The sequence below is a fragment of the Cuculus canorus genome, chromosome 4, assembly GCF_017976375.1.
Source record: "Cuculus canorus isolate bCucCan1 chromosome 4, bCucCan1.pri, whole genome shotgun sequence".
Lineage (NCBI taxonomy): Eukaryota > Metazoa > Chordata > Aves > Cuculiformes > Cuculidae > Cuculus > Cuculus canorus.
The window spans coordinates 34,639,169-34,659,248 of NC_071404.1; the positions used below are offsets into that span (position 1 = coordinate 34,639,169).

General features: G+C 36.8%; 1 protein-coding gene across 40 annotated transcripts in view; it reads left to right on the forward strand.

Annotated features, from left to right (window-relative positions):
* The window catches only part of SORBS2 (sorbin and SH3 domain containing 2), a 225,219-nt gene that overhangs the window by 124,538 nt on the left and 80,601 nt on the right, over positions 1-20,080 (forward strand). For 35 of the 40 annotated variants that reach the window (XM_054064429.1, XM_054064428.1, XM_054064430.1 and 32 more), the window contains one exon: positions 16,589-16,638. The exons of 2 other annotated variants lie outside the window; for them this stretch is intronic. In XM_054064429.1, coding sequence (XP_053920404.1) covers positions 16,629-16,638 — 10 coding nt within the window. In that variant the 5' untranslated portion in view covers positions 16,589-16,628. Of the gene's footprint in view, positions 1-2,985; positions 3,151-16,588; positions 16,639-20,080 lie in introns of all 40 variants that reach the window. 3 more of the 40 variants (XM_054064423.1, XM_054064435.1, XM_054064443.1) reach the window with 2 other exon arrangements.

Below are 20,080 nucleotides of genomic sequence, written 5' to 3' on the forward strand. Positions count from 1 at the left end.
AGAATTGCAGCTTTTTTACAGTAATTATTTTAGGAAACAGCATTTTTGTACAAAACATTGGGTTTGGCTGGGAGTTCTGATCTCATCAAGAGATACACATACTGTTCATTAACAATAATCTTACAAACAAGAAGCATCTGTTCTTTAGAAACAGAGATGATGTTAAGTAAGAGAGGGTGACTTCCAAGGGGTTTGGCATAATGGGATGAAATTATAGCCAAAATACCAGGAAGCAGAGAGATGTTCAGAGCCATAGAATTGAGATGAAAGGACTTTATTTAGGAACTGCTGAACTCAATGCCATTGATGCTACTTAGAGCAAGGAGAGGGGAGAAAAATTTTCTGAGATCGGTCTTCAGAAATGAGGATAAGGTGTCAGGAAAATGAGACAGTGTGGGATTAGGGTCATCAGTGAAAACTGAGTGGGCAAAGATTATAGCACTGAAGGAAGGGATGTAGAGAATTCAGCAAGAGCATGGGATAGGAAGAAACAACTAGACATGCATCAGCTATAATACAATTCCCTTATTCTCTAAAGCTGTTAGTTTTTCCAGAAGTAGATCAGTTCAATTTTAATTATTTGAAAAAGAAATCAGTGCATCAATCTGTCTTGGTCAAGTATTTCCTTTCAAAAGCAAATTCATTCCTACATACTGTGCTTTGCTTAACATGGACTTTAAGAATTAGTGCATTTTTTGATTGGAACTGCTCTGATTCCATTTCATTTAAATGTGAGAAACAACATCTTAGTATCTCAAATTTTACTGATCTTCAAATGAAATTTTTACATCACCTGGGACCAACTGTAAGGTAACGGCTCTGTGGAGATATTAAAACAGATGTAAAATTCATTTTATGTTAAAAAAAGCAACTTTTTTTTTTTTTTTTTTTTTTTTAGGCTTCTGGATTCTTGTGTGCTTTGTTTAGTAAGCAGCACCAGCTACTGCTGTAAGGAATGAAAAAGCAATTGTGTTTTCAGTTCATTACCTTTATTAATTTGACAGCTTTTCACAGATAGCTATTTCACAACTACAGGAAACTTCAAGACTAATTAGCATAATTTCTCTACTGGAAGAAAAATATGTATTTTTAAAAAATAAGTAGACTGTGATTTTAAACCCTTTTTCCCTTTCCTTCAGGAAGTTCAGGTGAAATGTTAATAACTGAACTCACTCTAAAATCCTTAGACCTGATTTAATGATGGTCCTTTGAATGTTGAGTGATTGATTTGGTCTTTTAAGAAATGAAGCAGCTTACTCGTCTTATGTGTCTGCCATACAGATGTCTTACTATTTCATGTGAATATTTATGCATTTTTAAATGCAAATAAAGTTCAAAAAATGTACTTCTGGAATTGAATGGTTGTGAAATAACAAAGTTCTAAATAATGTTGCTGTAAGCTAGACTATTAAATATAAAAATCATTAAAAAGCAGAAGCAGAACTTACTGATGAGTTCAACAGTTACCATGTTTTCATGCCTATAGTCCCAGGATTTTTAGGAGATGTTTAAAATTTTACCAGTCTCCTATATAGGACTAACTTTTGTAAGACAACTGAAACTTTACCGGTTAGGTCTGCAACCAATGTATTAATTATAATAATGGAATGTCGTTAACCTTAATTATATTTCCTTTTTCTGAACATTCCTAAACAAAATTGGTGTGCCACCATGTTAGCTTTTACATATTCCTGTGAAATACATGTGTTAAAGTTGAAGCCTGTCTCCTTGTCACATGGTTGTGGGTTGACATACAATTGAAATCGGTTGTGCTCTATGTAGAAGAGGTATTTCATGAACAAGTAACAGTGGCTTTCAAAATGACACACTGCAGTGCACGGTATGGTAGGTGACAGTAGTTATAAAACTATAATTAAGTGTGTGGGAACTGAGAACATCTGCTAAGGCACTTACCGTTGCCAATCTGAAATAAAAAAATTAAAAAGCCTAGTGCTGTAAAAAGAACATTAAGATATTACATACACTAGATTAAGCTGAGGACATAATTTTAAGAATAATATTAAGTAAACTGAGGGGTAGTTTAAAAAGGAAAATATTCAATGATGCCTCCTTATGCTATCTATACTCTTTTGCTATTCACAATGCACTTGGTGCTGTATAGCTAGTGTTACTGCAACGCACGTAAATGATCTACACATTTTTGTGAAGCAGATACCATCTCATATGCTAGCATTCCACAAATTGGTTGAGTGACACTTACAATGCAGAACATTGAGCCCTGGACAGCAATTGTGACAGCATTAGGTCTGTGTCTACTGCAGGTACATTTAAATTAATCTGATAACTTCAAAGTAACATATCATATGGGAACAGTACTAAACCCTCTCAGTCAATTGACGATTCCTATTGGCATCAGCACACCTGAGGACATACTCTTGGAGAAATTTCAGTAGATGGTTTAGAAAGCAAGACAGGCGGCCTTTCATGATTCTAATGAAACAAACCTTGTCTTAAACCTTCAAAATATTCAAGCATTTTATTTAGAACTGCATTATTAAACTCAAACTAACTGGCGTGGACTGATATAGTATGTGTTATTAATGAAGTCATTCATAATTTCCTGGTTTAAAATCCTGTTTCAAAAGGTAGAGGTCATCATTCTACAATGTAATCATTTTGTTCACATTAAAAATTCTGGTTATCTGTGGGTTGGCAATGTTAGGACTCCATGGATAGAATACAATCATAAACTTTAACACTGCTTTTTTAGGAATGCAACTTTTACCTCTCATTACAAAAACTGTATGCCTCTGAAAAATCTGTTTGCAACTGCTCTGTAGAGTTTTGGCAAAAACAGAATATCTGAAAATCCATTCCATGTGAACAGAAAATCAGAATTGAGCACTTGAATGTTTCTGATTGCCAGGGATAGTATAGGGAATGAGTGGACTATTCATGTAATTGCTACTGCAGTGAATGCTAGAGCAAGCTGAAAATAAGGTGATGGTGTTTGCTTTCTTTCAGACTCACCATAGAACAGTCTTTGAAGAGGAAAAGACTGCCTGTGTGGAAGACTGAGGGTATAAGAGCAGTAGACTGTGACAAATTGCCTCTGACAAGGGAACGGAGAGTTTAGTTTGGAGGGCTGTGGCAGGAAAGCTGGGATTTAAGTGAGTTAAACAGACAAAGGTAAAACTGGCCAGGAAGGAATCTGAGGCTGAGAGCTGAAAGCTTCCTGTGGCTGCCTAATTTCGTCAGCTGAAAAAGGCAGAGATTTGCCTGATGATTCTAGAAAAGTGATTCAGGTGTCCCTGTGGAGCCAGATAATGAGACTCCAGTATTTCCCTTTCCTTTCAGAAGGAAAGAAAATCTGAAAGGTGCCAGGAGAAAAATTTAGATTAGCGTTGTGAAAGCTGCAGGAAGGAAATGCCAGAGTTAAAGCTACCTTTGCTGCAGTTTGTTCCTTCAATGCGGATGCAGTCATTTCAGGAGTCTTATATCTCCTTGTTTCTGCTAACCTGTGGCCTCATCCGGAGCACAAGCTGGATCTCCTCATGGGGATCTAGGAGTAGATTTGAGTAAGGAATGGAGTCAGTTGTAGGCTCTTCAGGATCCTTCTTCCATATGCTGACACAGTTTGTGGTGCAGAAGGGAATGAAATAGGAGGCTGAATACTTGTCCTGGTTTATGCCCCTGCTGCTTATTTCTGTGGTAGTGGGCATTGTACGTTATTGTGGAAGAGCGCAGGAAGCTCCAGGCTGTGTCTGGCTGGGAGGCAGCTTGTATTGAGCTGCCCAGCCATGCTCCACAGTGCTGTACAGGTGCCCAGTTGCCTTTCAGATGATACCAAACTTTTTTCTATGTTGGCTGCATGCCTCGCGCAAACCTCTGATCTGTGAAAGTGCTAAGCACGCAGCAGCAGTGAAGGGGGAGTTTGATTAGCGCTCTTAATGTTCAAAGTATTCTGACCAGTTAGATCCAAAGTGCTTTCAGGTACTCAGAGTTACTGAAATCTTAATCTTTAGTCCATCACCTCAGTGAGGATACAGTGGCTTTCTGACCCAAGTTGACGTGCATAGCTGTTACAATGATCAATAATCAATATTTAAGGCAAATCCTGAGAAAAACTAATAGTTATAAATGAGGTTCAAGGCTGCATGCTGGATAACGGTCAAACATGACATAGTTCCGTGCAGGAAGAATGTCATTCTGTTTCTACAGAAGCAAGTTAATTGTGGTTGGTTTTTTTAAATGCACCAAAAATTTTATGTTGCACTATTTGAAATATTTAATTATAATTTAATGAAACTTAGGTGTATGTGTAGATTGCAGGTGAAAGACACAGGCATGTGAGTATGTATGTACATATACAACACACTTTCTCACTAGGAGTTTCTGAGGGTTATGCAAGGTTCAAAAAAAGACTTAGAAATAGTCCTTGGAGACAGGTCTTTTGATTTTGCAGAATGTGCATGGTCAGTGCAATTATGTCCTCTTTGAGCTGAATGGAAATTCCATTTAAATGTTCTTACGGTTATTATGAATGTGACTCATAGAACTTTTTATTTAATCTATTGTTATTATATGGTCAGAACTGTGAAGAGTCAATCTTGTGTTGGTAAAGGATGATCTTGTCTCTGACCTTCACTGTCTGGAATGCTGAACTGAAGCATTGAGTGATTTCTTTCTAATTTAAGAGCAGTAGGAATAACAAAAGTGAGTATCACATGGTAATGCTTTATCCCAACACTGGAAAATCAAATATTGGAGTAATATGTTCAGATAGATGCATATAAAACCATGAACTAAGCAAGGAGTAATGAAATGGCAAGATTAGTGGTTAACTTATTTAACCAAATGATTAGCATTTTACCCCATCAATAAGAATATATTATCTGTAATTCCTGGAGAAAAATGAGAGAGGGGGAAATGAGTCCTTTGGTTGCTAAAGTTAAATCTAATAAATGTAGATTTGGCTCTTAGAAAAGTGAATGCCACTTGTAGGCAGAAAATACAATCTTTAGAAATTCTAAAATATGACAGTTATGATTATATGGATAACAATTTCTGTGTTAGAAACCATATACTGTATAGCTAATAGTTAGATGAAGTTTTATCTAAAGAAATATAATAGGAATAATCTTGGAAAGTACTAGTTTAAAACATGGTTTATAATAAAGTTTTATTTCAATAACTTTGGCATAGTTCTGTGGTTGTAGAATTTTGCAGTGATTTTATTATCAAGTCTTTAATGTCTTCTTTTAGCAGCTGCTGTTTATCCAGTGTTCAATAGGATGAGTTGGTATAGTTAAGCTTCAGACATTTCCTTTGTATTTATTTCATCAACATTTTTGAAATAATCTGTCTATAATTTATGGGTTTTCTTTGTTGTAGTCTTGACCACCACTGCAAATATCTCAAACTCATGTTTTCCAGATATACAGTCTCTCTTGGTTTAGCTGATCTGTTGAAATCTCCAAACTTAACATTGTTTTCTATAGTATTTTTACTGTGCCTTATTATATATGCTATTGCAGTATATAAGGACTTCTAATCAAGGGCCCGCATCCCATTACAGAATCCCAGAATCGTTTAGGTTGAAAAGACCTTTAAGATCATTGAGTATAAAGCAAACAGTGATGGATCAAAATTGATGTCCTTTCCCAAGAATTTGTAATGTAAAATTAAAAAGTAACAAGTGAAGGTGCCACCTAAAATACAAGGAATCAATGTTTATTGGTATTAGTACAGAGCAGCCTCCTGCCATGGGGGAATTGCTACATCTTAGCAGAGACTGGGATCCCATCCTGGTATCTCTATGGAAATAGCTGAGCAGAGATAGTCTCTCCAAAAGTGACAAAGGAAGCTAGGAGGAAGCTGTATGAAAGCTAAACTCAGAAAGGTGAAATGATCTGTTGAAAATGAATGGCAGAACTATGTGTAGAAAAGACTTGTTAATGCCCTATTATAGAGGATAATCTGCTATACCATATGGCACCTGGCTTAAAGAAGCCTCAAAGCATCTAAGACTGCTTGAAAAAATAGTTCAATTCCATCCTTGAAATGTCACTGGAAACTTAAAATGACAGGGAAATAGAATTCATAAAAATAAGCACATCCATTTACGATTCTTTTAGGTAAGTGGATAGATTTACTTGGCATGCGAAGCCATGAGAATGGCTGTAAGTTTAATAGGTTTAATAGTGCACTCATTTTATGAAACCTCCTCCCAGACTGAACTTGCAGCAGATGGAAACATAAATATCCTCTGTTTTCTTGATCTTTTTACTTTGTGGATCATGGGACAGTTCTGAAGATACGATCTCTTCCCATGTGTGGTTTTCAGCAACAGGATTTGATAACCATTAGTTAAGGGCCCGATAGTCTCTCTCCTGCTGTATAGGCAGATTCCATTTTGGTTTCAAACTGAATTTTGTAAGGTCGTCAGGTTTTACAGGTTATCTCAGTGACCATTCATGGTCAGAACCAAGAATGCTAGAGCAGTCTACCTTTGGAATTAAAATTGCCAGATAACTGACTGTCAGTAATAGAAACTTCTACAATGTATTTTAATAAAATACTTTGACAATTTAATATAATTTCAAGGTGCAACTGCATGAAAGGCATATAGAAAAGAATTATTATATTTTTTCCTTCATATTCATAAGTGTGTTCTGTGTTGCTTTGTAGTTTGACTTTGAGTCATTCATCAGCCCCTTAGTTGCCAGGTGGTATCATTCATGTGTGCTTGCTTGTTTTCTTTCCAGTTGTTTCTGTCAAATACTGTAGGGGTTTTTCCCACTTGAAAAATTATTTGTATTCTTCCCATATTTCTGTGAAGACTGAGCCTTACTGAATGCCTTCTCTTCTAATTATTCCCATACCACTATGCTTAACTTTTGTGAGTTTTAATGCTATACTCTTTCTGATGCTCTAGGATCAGTAAAGGACAAGCCTAATAGCAGAAGTCTTCAGTGTGCTGGTGGACAATTAAGAGTTGAGAAGGAGAAAGAAAGATAAATATCTACTCTTTAAGGATTAATCAGACCTTTAGAACTTGTGAAGTTCAGTTATCAGGTGTAGGTAGCTAGTATTAACAGTTCTAAGTAAGTTTAACTGTGCTCCTAATTGTAATTGTAACTAATTCTTTCTTTGGCTATTTAGACTAGGAAGAACTTTTTTGTTGTATATAGCAGTGGGGCATATTTGGCCTCATTAGGTATGAAACCAGCTGTCAGCAAAGTGCATGTACTAGTGTTGTAAACAGAAGTTGCATTATTTTGATGTGTATTATATGGAGAAAGGGGTGGAAACTATTTAAAATGCCAATTGGTGATTGTGTCCCCAGGGAAACGGCAAAATATAGTATCAATAAAACATGCAAATGCAAGCTTGCAAAGCTGATTATTCTGTTTTTCATGTGTTGTACTTAAGTAGTTTTATTTTGTTTTGAGAGCACATAGTGCTGCTGCTAAATATCTTCTTTCCTGTAAACGGTTAAGTCTCTAATGGGACCACAGTTATGCAAAGCAATGCCTAAGATTCTTCGGAAATGGCAAAATGTGCTAAGAGTTAATGAGATAAACAGCATGGTATAAAGCAGGCTTTATAGCAGGGAGGGAAGGTAGAAGTTTATAGCTTCAGCTTGCTTTGAAGCCTTTAAATGTGGAGTCATTTAGGCATCAAGTTATCGCAGTCTTAACACTAACAGCAGTTGAAAGAACTTACTCTTCCAAAAGGCAGATGTTTCTCTTGATGAGTCTTACTGGCTTGTATTTAAACAGTGCCATTGAACAATTATTTGATCTTCTGTCACTAAAGTCTGAAATGAAGATCAGAAGTCTACAAGTAGTTCCTTGAGTAGCAGAACTGAAGAAACTTTGTGTCAGTTGAGATCAAGAGTAAATAAATCTACTATAGCTTTTGCTTCTTAGCTATGCTCCTTAATCTGAACTAAAATATTATGATTATTCCCCATTTCATTGCTCTTTGGTTCATGTCAGTGTGGGTTCACAGAGTAGACCTGGGTACCCATCGACAGCTCTGAAACAGAAGGTGGGCTCAAGGGAAGTGCATGACATGCTTTTTCTGTTGAGAAGCACCTGGTCTGCAAGCCAGAGCAGATCTGAAGCCAAGCCACTCTGTGGATATCTAGCTTCAACACCTACTCTTCAGCTGTAGAAAATCTCTCCTACTTGCTAATGTTGACACACCCTTTGAAACTGAATCACACCAGGGCTGTTCTGTGAGTGGAAACTGTATTAGTCATCAGAAAATCCATGCAGAGCTTGACATGAATGCTTTCATGATGGGAAAAGCTTGAGTTCATATCTGCACCTTTTTATATAGCAGAAGATTAGTTGTTATTTTTGTTGATTGCCTGGTGTCTAACAAGGTAAATTAAATTTTGAGGAGTGGGGGAATGCTTTGTGGCTGGGATCATAGCATATGTGCATTTATCCACACACAGCTTCTACTTCTTCCTTCCTGTATTAATTGATTTACATCTGATAACACTAGGGTATATTGCCTAGTTGGCTTTGATAACGTCTCTCTTCTCCATGAGAATTTCTCGTGGAACTTGAAAGCCTTTGATGTTATTGAGACCACTGCCGCACTTAACCAGAATTTACTGAAAATTTTAAGTAGTAGGGGTACTGAAAATTTCCTTGTGTGATCCCATAAAACTTTTATCTTAGACAACAATAAGGATTAAGATAGTCCAGTGAGTATCTTCTTGGTTAAACTTCAAGTTATAGGTATTCTTTTTGTCTTTAGAAGCATGTTACGAAAAAGTTCGGAACAACCAAATCTGCTGCTTCAGCATACTTACTAAGATTATATATTAAGGAGTCTCATATCACCTCACACATTGGTCTGTTAGCTAGGTGTAATGCTACATAACTGGGGTTCAGGGAAGCATATTTTTCTATTTAAAACAAAATCAATGGAAGGAAACAGAAAAGGATGTTTCTTTACATGTGAATAGTGAATGAACACTATTCCCACTGATCCTGCTAGGAGTGGTATTGACTCATGAAAAGAAATGCCTGTTAGAAGGAATTCTACTTAGGTGGAGAATTAAGCATATTTGGTCTCAAATTGGGACATATTACGTACCTAGTAGAAAGGAGCAGGAATGCATTGCTTGTCATACTGTATAAACATGGAAAGTTCGATAATACTTGAGGTACCTGAGTGACCAGTTATTTGCAAAGTCCTGGAAATCAGTCATGAAACTAAAACTAGCTTATGTTCTTAATGTATTGAGTAGTTACTGAAGGCTATTCAATGCAAATTTAATCCTCAAATGGTGTATTTTAAAGAAGGATATAGTTCTAATGATACTTGTGGTTCATGTCTTGAGAAAGACAGAAAGAGTTGCATAATGCCTATACTGTTTGGATCTTCTGGGAAGTAAAAATGTGAGTTATAATTTGAAAGAATGTCTTAAAGATTAGCTTCACGGCACAATGAACAGCATCTTTTGGGTTTCCAGATGCTGAAATCTCTTCCTGAGCATTTGTTCCTGAGCAGAACTACCTTGCTACCAAAGTGAAGTAATATAGAAGTGAGTGCCACGGGCATCCATCTCCCTTATGCGCTCTGGCTAACTGACAGGAGCTCACTTGTGCATCTAAGTTTACCCAAGGTGGGAAATTTCGGAAGGACTGAGACAATGTATAATGCATTTTAGATACTCTGCCTTGAAGGTGGATATTTTTACAATTATGTGAGTGGACACCAATCTACTGCATATCTACTTCTGTGGCAAGCTCCCGTACAGTAATCCTAAATCATTTCTAGCCTACAGGATAATTTGAACTTAGTTCCTGTAAAACAATAGCAGAGGAGGAAGCCAAAAGGTGGGAACAAAAATAACCACCACTAAACTCTATAAGTTTGCGTTTTTATATGATTAAAAACAGTAGTAGGTGCCTGGAGAAAAAGGGTAAGAAATGTGAATTGCAATCAGTTTGGTTTTAAGTTTGTTTTTCAGTACATAGCTAGTCAAAAGAATACCTGTCTAGTAAAAATCATGCTACAATAGGAAAAATCTTAAGTTTCAAGTTTCTTCTTGAGAGACTTACTTCTAAGGTGATACCAATTTAAATAACAAATGTTTGAACTTGGAGCGTGTCCAGAGAAGGGCAACAAGGCTGATGAAGGGGCTGGACAACAAGTCTTATGAGGAGCAGCTGAGGGAACTGGGGTTGTTTACCTAGAGAAAAGGAGGCTGAGAGAAACCTTTTCACTGTCTACAACTATGTGAAAGGAGGTTGTAGAGCGGTTGTGTTCCAAGTGATAGGTGATAGGATGAGAGGGAGTGGCCTGAAGTTGCACCAGGGGAGGTTCAGATTGGACATTAGGAAAAACTTCTTCACCAAAAGTTATCAGGCACTAGAACAGGCTGCCCAAGGAGGTGGTTGAGTCACCATCCCTGGAGGTATTTAAAAGGTGTAAATGAAGTGCTTAGGATTATGATTTAGTAGTGGACAGGTACAGTTGGACTCTATCTCAGACGTCTTTTCCAACTTAGCAATTCTGTGATGCTGTACACAATAAAAAAGATTGCTGTAAGGAACCTTCAGTTTAGAAACAAGTAATCTGCTTTTCTCTCTCGGTATATATTTATTAATTTTCTTAGCTTCATGAAGGAACAGAGGGAAAGAAGGAGATAATACCAGTTTCTCTTAATCTTGCATTTATAGCATTCCCAGAAAAATGACATTAGGAAGAGTCCAAGGTCTGGAAAGAAGATCCTGCATCATCAGATTTATTCCCCTGCCTTCAGACTCCCACACTTTTCACACACACTTGACAAGTTCAGGCTCTTAAATTTGACCACAGCACTCCTGATAAGTGCTCTAGATGTTAGTGACTGTCATGAACAGAAACTACCTTATGATTTGCAACTTATATTTAAGACAAATGAATGGTTAAGAGCAGATCTTGTGCCAACATTATTGCTTTACTTACATTGCTTGATTTGTTTATTGAAAACAATCGATCATAGATTTCTGTGATGAATTCTCCTGTAACTGAAGCTCTTTGAACTCTTTGCTCATGGGAACTAGGACTTACTGTGATTTCTCAACACAAGACCTGCCCAGTGCCTTGAATAATGATGTTAGTATTGTATTTGCTAGGGGAAGTAGGCTTATATGTCTGATAATGTCGTAAGTTAGATATCCACCTAAGTTAGTTAGTAATACAGTAAGTAGCTGGAATATCTTCAAGTTTTTATTCCTAATTGAAACTTGGCAAACACAGCAAAAATCATGAATTCAACTTCCAAGTCTGTTCTGCTGCATTTGCATGTTGCTCAGAGATCACCTGTTTTCTACTAAACTCTCATGCATAACCAAAATTTCCTGACAGCTGTAGCAGGGTTACTGTTCATCCTCTTCCTAACTCTGAAAGAATCTGCAAATGCAGATGTCCTCAGCTTCCCCCAGTCAGTTAAACCAGCTCATGCTCTTTGCAGCTGAGACATGTCTCCTAGGAATTTGTCTCCCCAGATGATCCAGTAAACAGAGCTTTTGTATGTACAAATTTCTCTGATCATGCACTTAGGTCACATCATAGTCAGCAGCAGTATCTATTGCATTTTAGTGGAAGTTCGTGGCCATGTACAAATTATTCAGACATCTGTTGTTAATTGTACTTGATCAGTACAATTGTGGAGGATGTACATTAGAAACACATGTATGATGACACTGCACTTAACTTGAGGATGTCTTCACAATCCTTTAAGCAAAATTTAAAAGTTAAAATTAGAGAAACTATGATGGCAATTGTCTGCCTGTGTTTTGTTCTTCAACTGTCCATCTGGAAACACTGTAATTAGAAATGGACTATTCAGCTCCTTGCAGGGTGAGGCAATGTGATCTGGGACAAACAGTATTTATGCTTAACATTAAGCATAGAAATAGGTCTGCAGGGCCTACGTAAGGCATATGCTTAAGCATGTGCTCACCGTATACCTTGATGAATTGGGCTTTAGTACAGACTCCCTGCCATTTTGTTGTCTTGTTGTTGCATGTTAATGAAATTGAAACATGGTGGAACCTTCTTCAGTACCTTCTCAATTTTTATTACAAGCTCCACTCCTTCTTATGTAAATCTGGAAAGATCCTGTCCTCCCCAAATATCTAGGCACTGCTGTCTATATATAAAACAATTAAAAACATCATTTTACAGCGAGGTCACACTTGCACCTCTCCTGCTGTTGATGCATCTACACTATTGTAAGCAAATTGCTTCTCTTACTAAAGCTCCTTGGGGTAAAATTCATTACGAAGGATAATAACTATAAAAAGCACATATTAGAAGTAGCTTTAAAATTTAAATACTGCATCAGAAAAGATAATTTTAAACCTGCTCTTTATAAAATCTTTTGTGAAATGGCACAATGGAGTAAATAACAGGTAACGTAGAATCTGTTAAAGAAAAGTCATTAGTCCATTAACACGGTCTGGTTAATATCTGTCATCTTATAAAAGTTGTCTTGACTACCTTGAAGGAAAACATTTACTTGGTTCAAGTAAATCAAACTCACAATTTACCCTACAGTACTCAGCACCAAGAATGCCTGTAATATAACTGTGGGGACTGCTGGTGGTTGGAAGGGGGAATTCTAATAATAAATATATTATCTTTGACCCTCTTTCATATTCCGACTATATTAAGTAGAATAGGTCAAAAGTATTTTCAGACACAATCTATGTGGAAACTGCCAGCTAGTTTTGAAACAGCAATAGAGTCTGTATAAACTGATTGAAAATATATCAGAGGGTAATGCCACCTTATGCTTGAAGAGCCTTTCCAAACTTGTATAAGAAGGCAGGCAAGTAGCATTCTGGAGTTTGCCACTCAGTTAGCTATGTAGCTAGCAAGGCTGGGATTCCAAAGGAGTCTAGTCTCAATCGCTACAGAGTAGGAAGCAGAAAGACCTCAGAAGTGATCCCTGAGCTTGGATACCTTTGATCTGATATTCCTATGTGACACTCAGGAATTGGCAATATATTGAATTGTAGTTATATAATACCTGTAACGATAAGTTTTTTTAGTTTCTGTATGTGCTTAAAAACCCAAATAACAAACTCTTCTTTCCTTTACATCCTGTTTCTTTCCATAATTTTACATGGAAAGAATATTCTAACTTCTGGTGGTCTCTACTTGGTAGTTACGGATTATGGTTATTAACAAAGATTAACTTAACTATTTGAATGATGTGTAATCAGGTAATAGTATGTTACTGGTCATTTAGGCTTTGATTGACAAAGCACTTGCTCACATTTATTTAGTTGATGTTTGGTTGAATTTTACAGCTTCTACTTCATGGCTGTAAGTTTTCTCACATCTGAGCAATAATGGAATTAAACCTCTAACAGTAAAAACACACATCTTGTATTCATGAATAAACTGAGGGTGGGGAAACCTTCCTTGACTTCTCACTAAACCTTTTTATAGCTCCATATAAGTGTGGAACAGAAGGGGTGACAGAATGGCTCCCTGCAGTACCCCACACTTCAGAATTTACCAGGAACAGAAGCAGCGATCACAACGAATTATCAGGGTCTCTTGGAGAAAACAGAGCAGATGTCAATGAGATTCCCACAAGTCTTTTCAGTAGCCTCTCTCAATGCAAAGCATTGCTGAGCTGAGGTGATCATTGTAGTGTAATCAAGAAATATAGGGAGTTATCAAGAAATAGCAGAGCAATCATGTATTTAGTGAAACTGTAGCGATGGTAACTGCATCTGTATTCAACCTGGCAGACCCATTTCTATGCATTAGTGCAGTCATTCATTTACTGTGCAGCCGCTGCCAAGTGAAGGCAACTGTGGAGGAGGAGGAGTGCCTTGAACGTTAATCCTAGATCTCCGTCTGCAAAAGTTAGGGGTGCTGCTGTGGTCCAACTTAGTGTTTCTTTTACCTCAGCATCTAAGATCAGGTGTGAGTTTAATAGCAGCTGCTTAGAACACCTGCCTGGTCCACATGGCTGAACTGCAGCCTCTGGTTTTGCAAAACGCATGCATTTCAGTTTCGCTCTACGTCTGCGCAATGGTTATGAGCATTCCTTCCATTGGAGCATTAGCTGTCTAAGAGCTGTGTATCTTCACTGGGCATTCATTTTGGCAGTGAAGAGTGTCTGGTGCTTCCAGTGAAGCATTAATCTGTCCTCTGTCAAGGGTCTGTAGCAAAGCTACTTACAAACTCATTCACAAAGAACAATTTTCAGGAGACAGTGAAGTAAGAACAGAAGTACAGAGCAAATAAAGAACTTTGCTTCCCACCCCTACCTCCCAGCTTTCTTGAAGTAAGGATCTTAAAGACTGCTTGAAACAATGCTGAATAAGATGCTTTCAGGCATATGTCTGTTAGGTCCATTACATTCATTGGGATCCTACTGCCAGTATCCTCAAGCATTCGGATGCTACTTTAGCTCCTTTGAAGCAGAGAATTCCAAATTATTTTTGTGTTAAATGCAAGGCCTATCATTTGCATGAGTGCAATTTATATTTGTTTACATGCATACTTTTGAAGTATTCAAGACTAAATTGTTCTTCAACAAAATTAGATTAATGTGGATGTTATTAGTGATTTGTATGCCGTCCCTCACTGAGTGTCAGCAGTGCAGCCTAAGCTGTTCATGCAGAAAAATTCTTAGGAGGGCTAAGTATAGAGCTAAAATTGAGTGTTGTCTGTTAAAACTTGAGTAAGAGTTAAGCATACTTTGTGTAAATATATCAAAGCCACCTGCTAGAAATCATTTTGGCTCTGCAGTGTTCCAAGAGTTCTGTGCTTGTTGGGTCTCAAAATAAATATCATGTTGCATTTCGTAGCTTCTGTGCATTACCGTCAGTGATTCAGTTTTAAGTTAAACACAGACTTGGAAATGGTGCCTCTTCTAGCAGCCTGAAAACTCTGTAGGAATTTAAGGCTTTCCGAATATTCTGTAGCTGTTTTGCAAATCCAAAATTTCGGTCAAAGATAATTTATCAAAAAATTAATAAATTAGAATTTGCCTTAGTTTTTAAAAGATCTTTTAGAAATTCTCAAAGGTAGTTTGCTGATAGATGCAGCATAAAAAGAATGTAATGAAACTTTTTTTCACTGCCTTGTATCTATTTCTGTAGTTCTCAAAAAGTTTAACATGTATCTCTTGTCACAAAACTGACTGCATGATAGGAGCAGAGTTCAGGTAGTTTCTGAAAACCAAGAAATTTTTCATGCAGTGTTGAATCTGGGCTCATTATGACTACAAGGGAATACAGCAATGTGCGTGTCACCTCAGAGTTACAGTTAATTCAGGGTTCCTGTTGAGTTGAGTTGGGATTCTGTTTCAATATTTCCTTTACTCACAGCAATTAGTATCTAAAGTCTCCTATTATGAAAAGAGTACTTCATGCAGACCTCCCAACTTACTCCCACATATTTTACTCCCAGGCAGTCTATATTTTTAATCTATTTTCTGAAGCTTTATTCCATTAAAAAAAATCCAATTTTCCCTTTGTTTTATCCTGGACTTGATGTGGGAATAGTGCAGAGCGAGAATTACTTTTTTTAGCTCTCAGTATTTTGTCCTTCACTGTGTCTGCCCACTTGGTAAAGTAAATTATAGTAGGCAGCATATATGTAACAATACAGCTGAGGTTGGCCAGCATGCAGAACGCCATTGGAAACATTTTGTGCATTTGTCTTTTTATCTCTAAAAGAGCCTGAATAGAAAAGGCATTAAAGCTCCTGATCCTAAGATAAAGCTGTGACAAAAACTGGCAGTAGATGCAAAATATTGTCTAGTTTGTCCTGTGGCATACCATGAATAGGCTGAAGCTGTCTGTTAATGTAGGATATAGTGCTTTTTCTACAGTTGTAGTTTCGTTTTGTGAGGTTTTACAGTTTGCAAGCATTTTTAGAGTTGGGACCGCTAAATAGAGAGATTAAATCTTTGCATGCATTTTATAGTATTTTGCTGCAAATTATTAGGTTTGAAAAAAGCACTGATGTGTAGTGGCTTGATTCCTTAGCTATTGACTTCATTGGAGTTTTGAAATTACTTCCCGTGAATACCAAGGTACATGCCTGGATTCTGTGCATAGCAATGCAAACTGCAACATTAAGAGTGTCAGTTTTGTCTGTAGAGAAACATTAAATCACTGGACGAAAACAGCCACATCTCCTGCTTGTAAACCATTGAAAAATTAATAACTTTGCTTTAAAAATAATTGTAGAGACCTACTCTTTTTGTCTTTCCATTTGCACAAAGCGGTGAATAAAGCTTATAAGCAGCCTTTAAAAATATTTCCGCATTCATGTACAGGAGTAATTTTTAGTTGATAGTTTCAAGACCAAAAGTCAATCACTAGGTTTTTTTATCCCAGAGCAAATGTTTACAACATAGATGCTAAACACTTGAAAATAGAGTATCTTAGAATGGAAGCGACAGCTCATCTTAAGATTTGGAAGGACAAGCAGTACCAATTTAATTAAAGCTGTGTTAAAATAGGACTGCAATTTGTATTACAGTGATGCTCCACCCCTCCAAGAAGTGCTGCTGCCATTTTGTACCACACATTCTTGTCCTGTGCAAATTAATAGATCATTTTATTTTCCGCAGGAAATCTGAAGACTTTTATAGCAAATCTTCCAGTGTCAAAATGAACACAGGTATGCTGCTTCTGAGAGATTTTTCTTTACTCTTTTATGTTGTTTAGTAAGCAGAGAAGGTCCCAGATTTATTTAAATTTTCATGAACAATTTCTACTTTAGTTGGTGCTGAGCACAAATTAAGCAAGATATTTTAGTACTATGTCTGCTTGTGTGCGTTTGTGCTCCATATATAAAACTTACATACATGTTTTTCTGTGTATGCATATATATACATGCATGTTTAGCTTTGTGTGCTTAAGTTATAAGTATCAGTTTCGTATGTGTATGTTTTATGTAAAAATACGAGGACATAACAAGCATGTAAAGGTGTGTTAAAGCATCGCATTCTCCGAAGAAAATGCATACGCCTTAAAAATGCTTTATTTTCATTCTCTGCTGTCATTAAATTAAGGGACATATGAATACTACCCTGTATTATCAGCTACTCATGCATAATCATGAGGGGAACTGCTTTGTACTTCTAGGGATTTGCATTTTCTCTCAAGTTGCTGTCATAGATGTATTGACCAAATGAAATACTCTACAATATAGGAAATTAACTTCACGATATGTGAGAATTGACTCCTGAGTCACTGAAGTCAATGGATACTGCTGCTGATTTTGCTGGAAGTGGGGAATATGCCTTTTGAAAGCAGACCTGTGAAATCCTGGCCTCACTCATGTCAGGTGTAAATGTTCAGTTGCAGTCAACTGTTTATACTACACAGGTGAATTCTGGTTTGCAGATTAACTGTGGCATGAGAGTAGACATATCCATCTATTTCAGACCAGTTAGTTTTATCGTTGACCGTAGCACTGCACCATGACAACTGACATGACAGCTTGAAATAAGCAAAATGTGTTATGTGGGAGCTGAAGACCTGGACTACCTTTGAAGCTGGTTTGGGTGTTTCAGCAGTACGCTTCACTCTTAAGTCAAAAAGATTAGCTTTACCATGGTATAGGTTGCTATTATCTAGGCCACTGTATTAATCCGTCTACCTGGCTTCCTGTTGTCTTGGACAATGACTGGAACTCAGGAGGACCATGTTCTTGGATGGATTTTTTTTTAATACAGAGCTAAAATGTATCGGTTTGCTTGCAATCACTACATTTGTACATATAATAAGCAGGAGAAATTAAATATCTTAGTTTAGTTTGGGGGTGGGGTTTCCCAAAGTTTTGGTTGTTCGTAATTCTTTTACAGACAATAACCAGGGTGGGATGTGTTTTATTTATGGAAATGCTGTTTGAAATTTGTCCTATCCTCTTACATTTTTAGTGAAGAAATCTTTCCTAAGCATGTCAGTCTGCGTACCGAAATACTGTTTACTTCATAGAACCGTAATTTCAGAAGTAACTCAGCTAATCATCATAGACTTGACTATGATTACATTGTGCATTGCAATCATACAGTAGAATCATATGAGTTAAAATCATATGATAGATGCCATTTTATAGCTTTTACTTTTAAAAACGTGGATAGGGCAGTAAATTGCCAGTTTGTGCTACTGCAGCTCTGAGATATGACTTTGTTCTATGTTGTACTGAGATTTCTCATGTAAGCTAGAAGTTCTCAAGAGAACTGGATGTAAGATTTAAGTAATCTATGTGGCTGAATGACTTTTATTTGGGATTGGGACTCTTCTGATCACACGGGAGTCTTGTAAATAGACTCAAAAGACCTGAACACACCTGAAAGCCTTCCCAGTTATGTAAGGATATCGTGATTGTAAGCTGAACTTTAAAATCTATTCTGCACTTACACAGTTAAAAAATGTTTTATCTTGTGCTTGCTTGATATTAATGTGCATATTACTAGCTGCATTAAAAGGAGGTATTGGCAAAAAATTGTGATATTTCCTATCAGTTCTATTTATGCAGATTGTTTCCTGACTTTAAAAAAAAAAGTAAAATCCAGGAAGTAGGGTGTGAAAGAGAACATCTTGCACCTATCTGTGGCTAAAGCGTCATTTTACTAAGGAAGAGAGTGAGTGAGGTGAAAGCTCTTCTGCATGTTGTTCTGGTCTAACTGTTTCTTTTTTTCTTCCTTTTTTTATTTTTTTACACTATGTTGTCATTGAACATAGACTCAGTTCTGCAGTTCTTATAGGGTTTTTTTTATGTTTCACTGCTTTATAACAGGAATGAGTGCACGATGCAGTTGGTAGTTATCAGATATTTCTGCTTTGTCACTATTTTGTTTTAAAAGTATGCATTTCATTAATTACTCCTGCAGATAAGTGAGCACTCTAGTTTGATGCCAGTAACTGCTGAAATGGCAAAGCTAGCTTATATGCAGCTTTAAAAAGAGAAGTAAATCTACTGCTTAGAATAGGCTCTTCTAATCCAGTGTTCCCTATGGCTGCAGTCTTGGCAGTCTGTCTCAGCTAACCCTGCGGAAGATATTTTTGTCTGCAGAGAAAATGTTTTGAAGAGCTTTGGTTTTCAATACTCTACCATATATGGGAGGGATTTTTTAGCATTTGATGTTAATTCTGTACTGCGTGTTAGGAGGGAATATTCAACAGCATAAGGCATTGCAAACATGTTTGCAAAAGCAAAGAAATAAGCGTAAGATATAAAGGAGATTTTCAGAAGTATCAAAAGTGCTTTGGCTCATAATTCCTTTTGGTATTCAAACGCTGTCATAATTTAAAAATAGTAGTCTAATAGAATGTGTGCCTTGTAAATCCAGACTAACCAATCATCAACAGAATGATATTTTAAACTACGTATATAGAGAAAGAGGGTTTCATCAACAAGTCTTCAGGTACTTTACAGATTTGATGAGCATCAATGATTTGGTCAGACATTTTGAGAAACTAAGTCACAGAAAACTTGAGCTACCCATGAAGCTCACATCCCATTAAAACACAGGATAAATGTGCTTATTGTGCATACTACGTACGTGCATGCATAGCTAGTCTTGGGGGGGCAGATAATTGCATTAAGGAATAATGAAGGGATATAAGATAATATGCTCAAACAAGTTTTTAGAGTCTATTATATGTAAATATTTCGGCAGAGTTTCACACAGATAATTCTGGTTAAATGCATCTAATTTTAAAGTCATTAAGTTAGCTTTTTGTAGTAGATGAAGCACATAAAAAGCAGCCAAGACTGAAAAAGTATGCTATTCTGGAAGACTGCAGATATTGCGTTTATTAAAATTATTAATGGAAGTAATCACATTCCACTCTAATCTCTTACATTTTGTCTGGGAGAAACAAGAATAGAAATTCTTGGGTCCCTGCAGAGCTCCTGAATAGACTGTGAAGCCACTTTTAGATGACTAAAAGCAAATTAGGTTTCAGACATTCTACAAAGAAAATTTACATTTTTAATCGTTATTTGTGATAATTTAGCAGCATCAAAGAACCAAATAAGACTAGGTTCACCTGTTTAGTTAATGATAGATTATATGATAAAAGCTTGCCTGCACACCCACAAAGGAGCT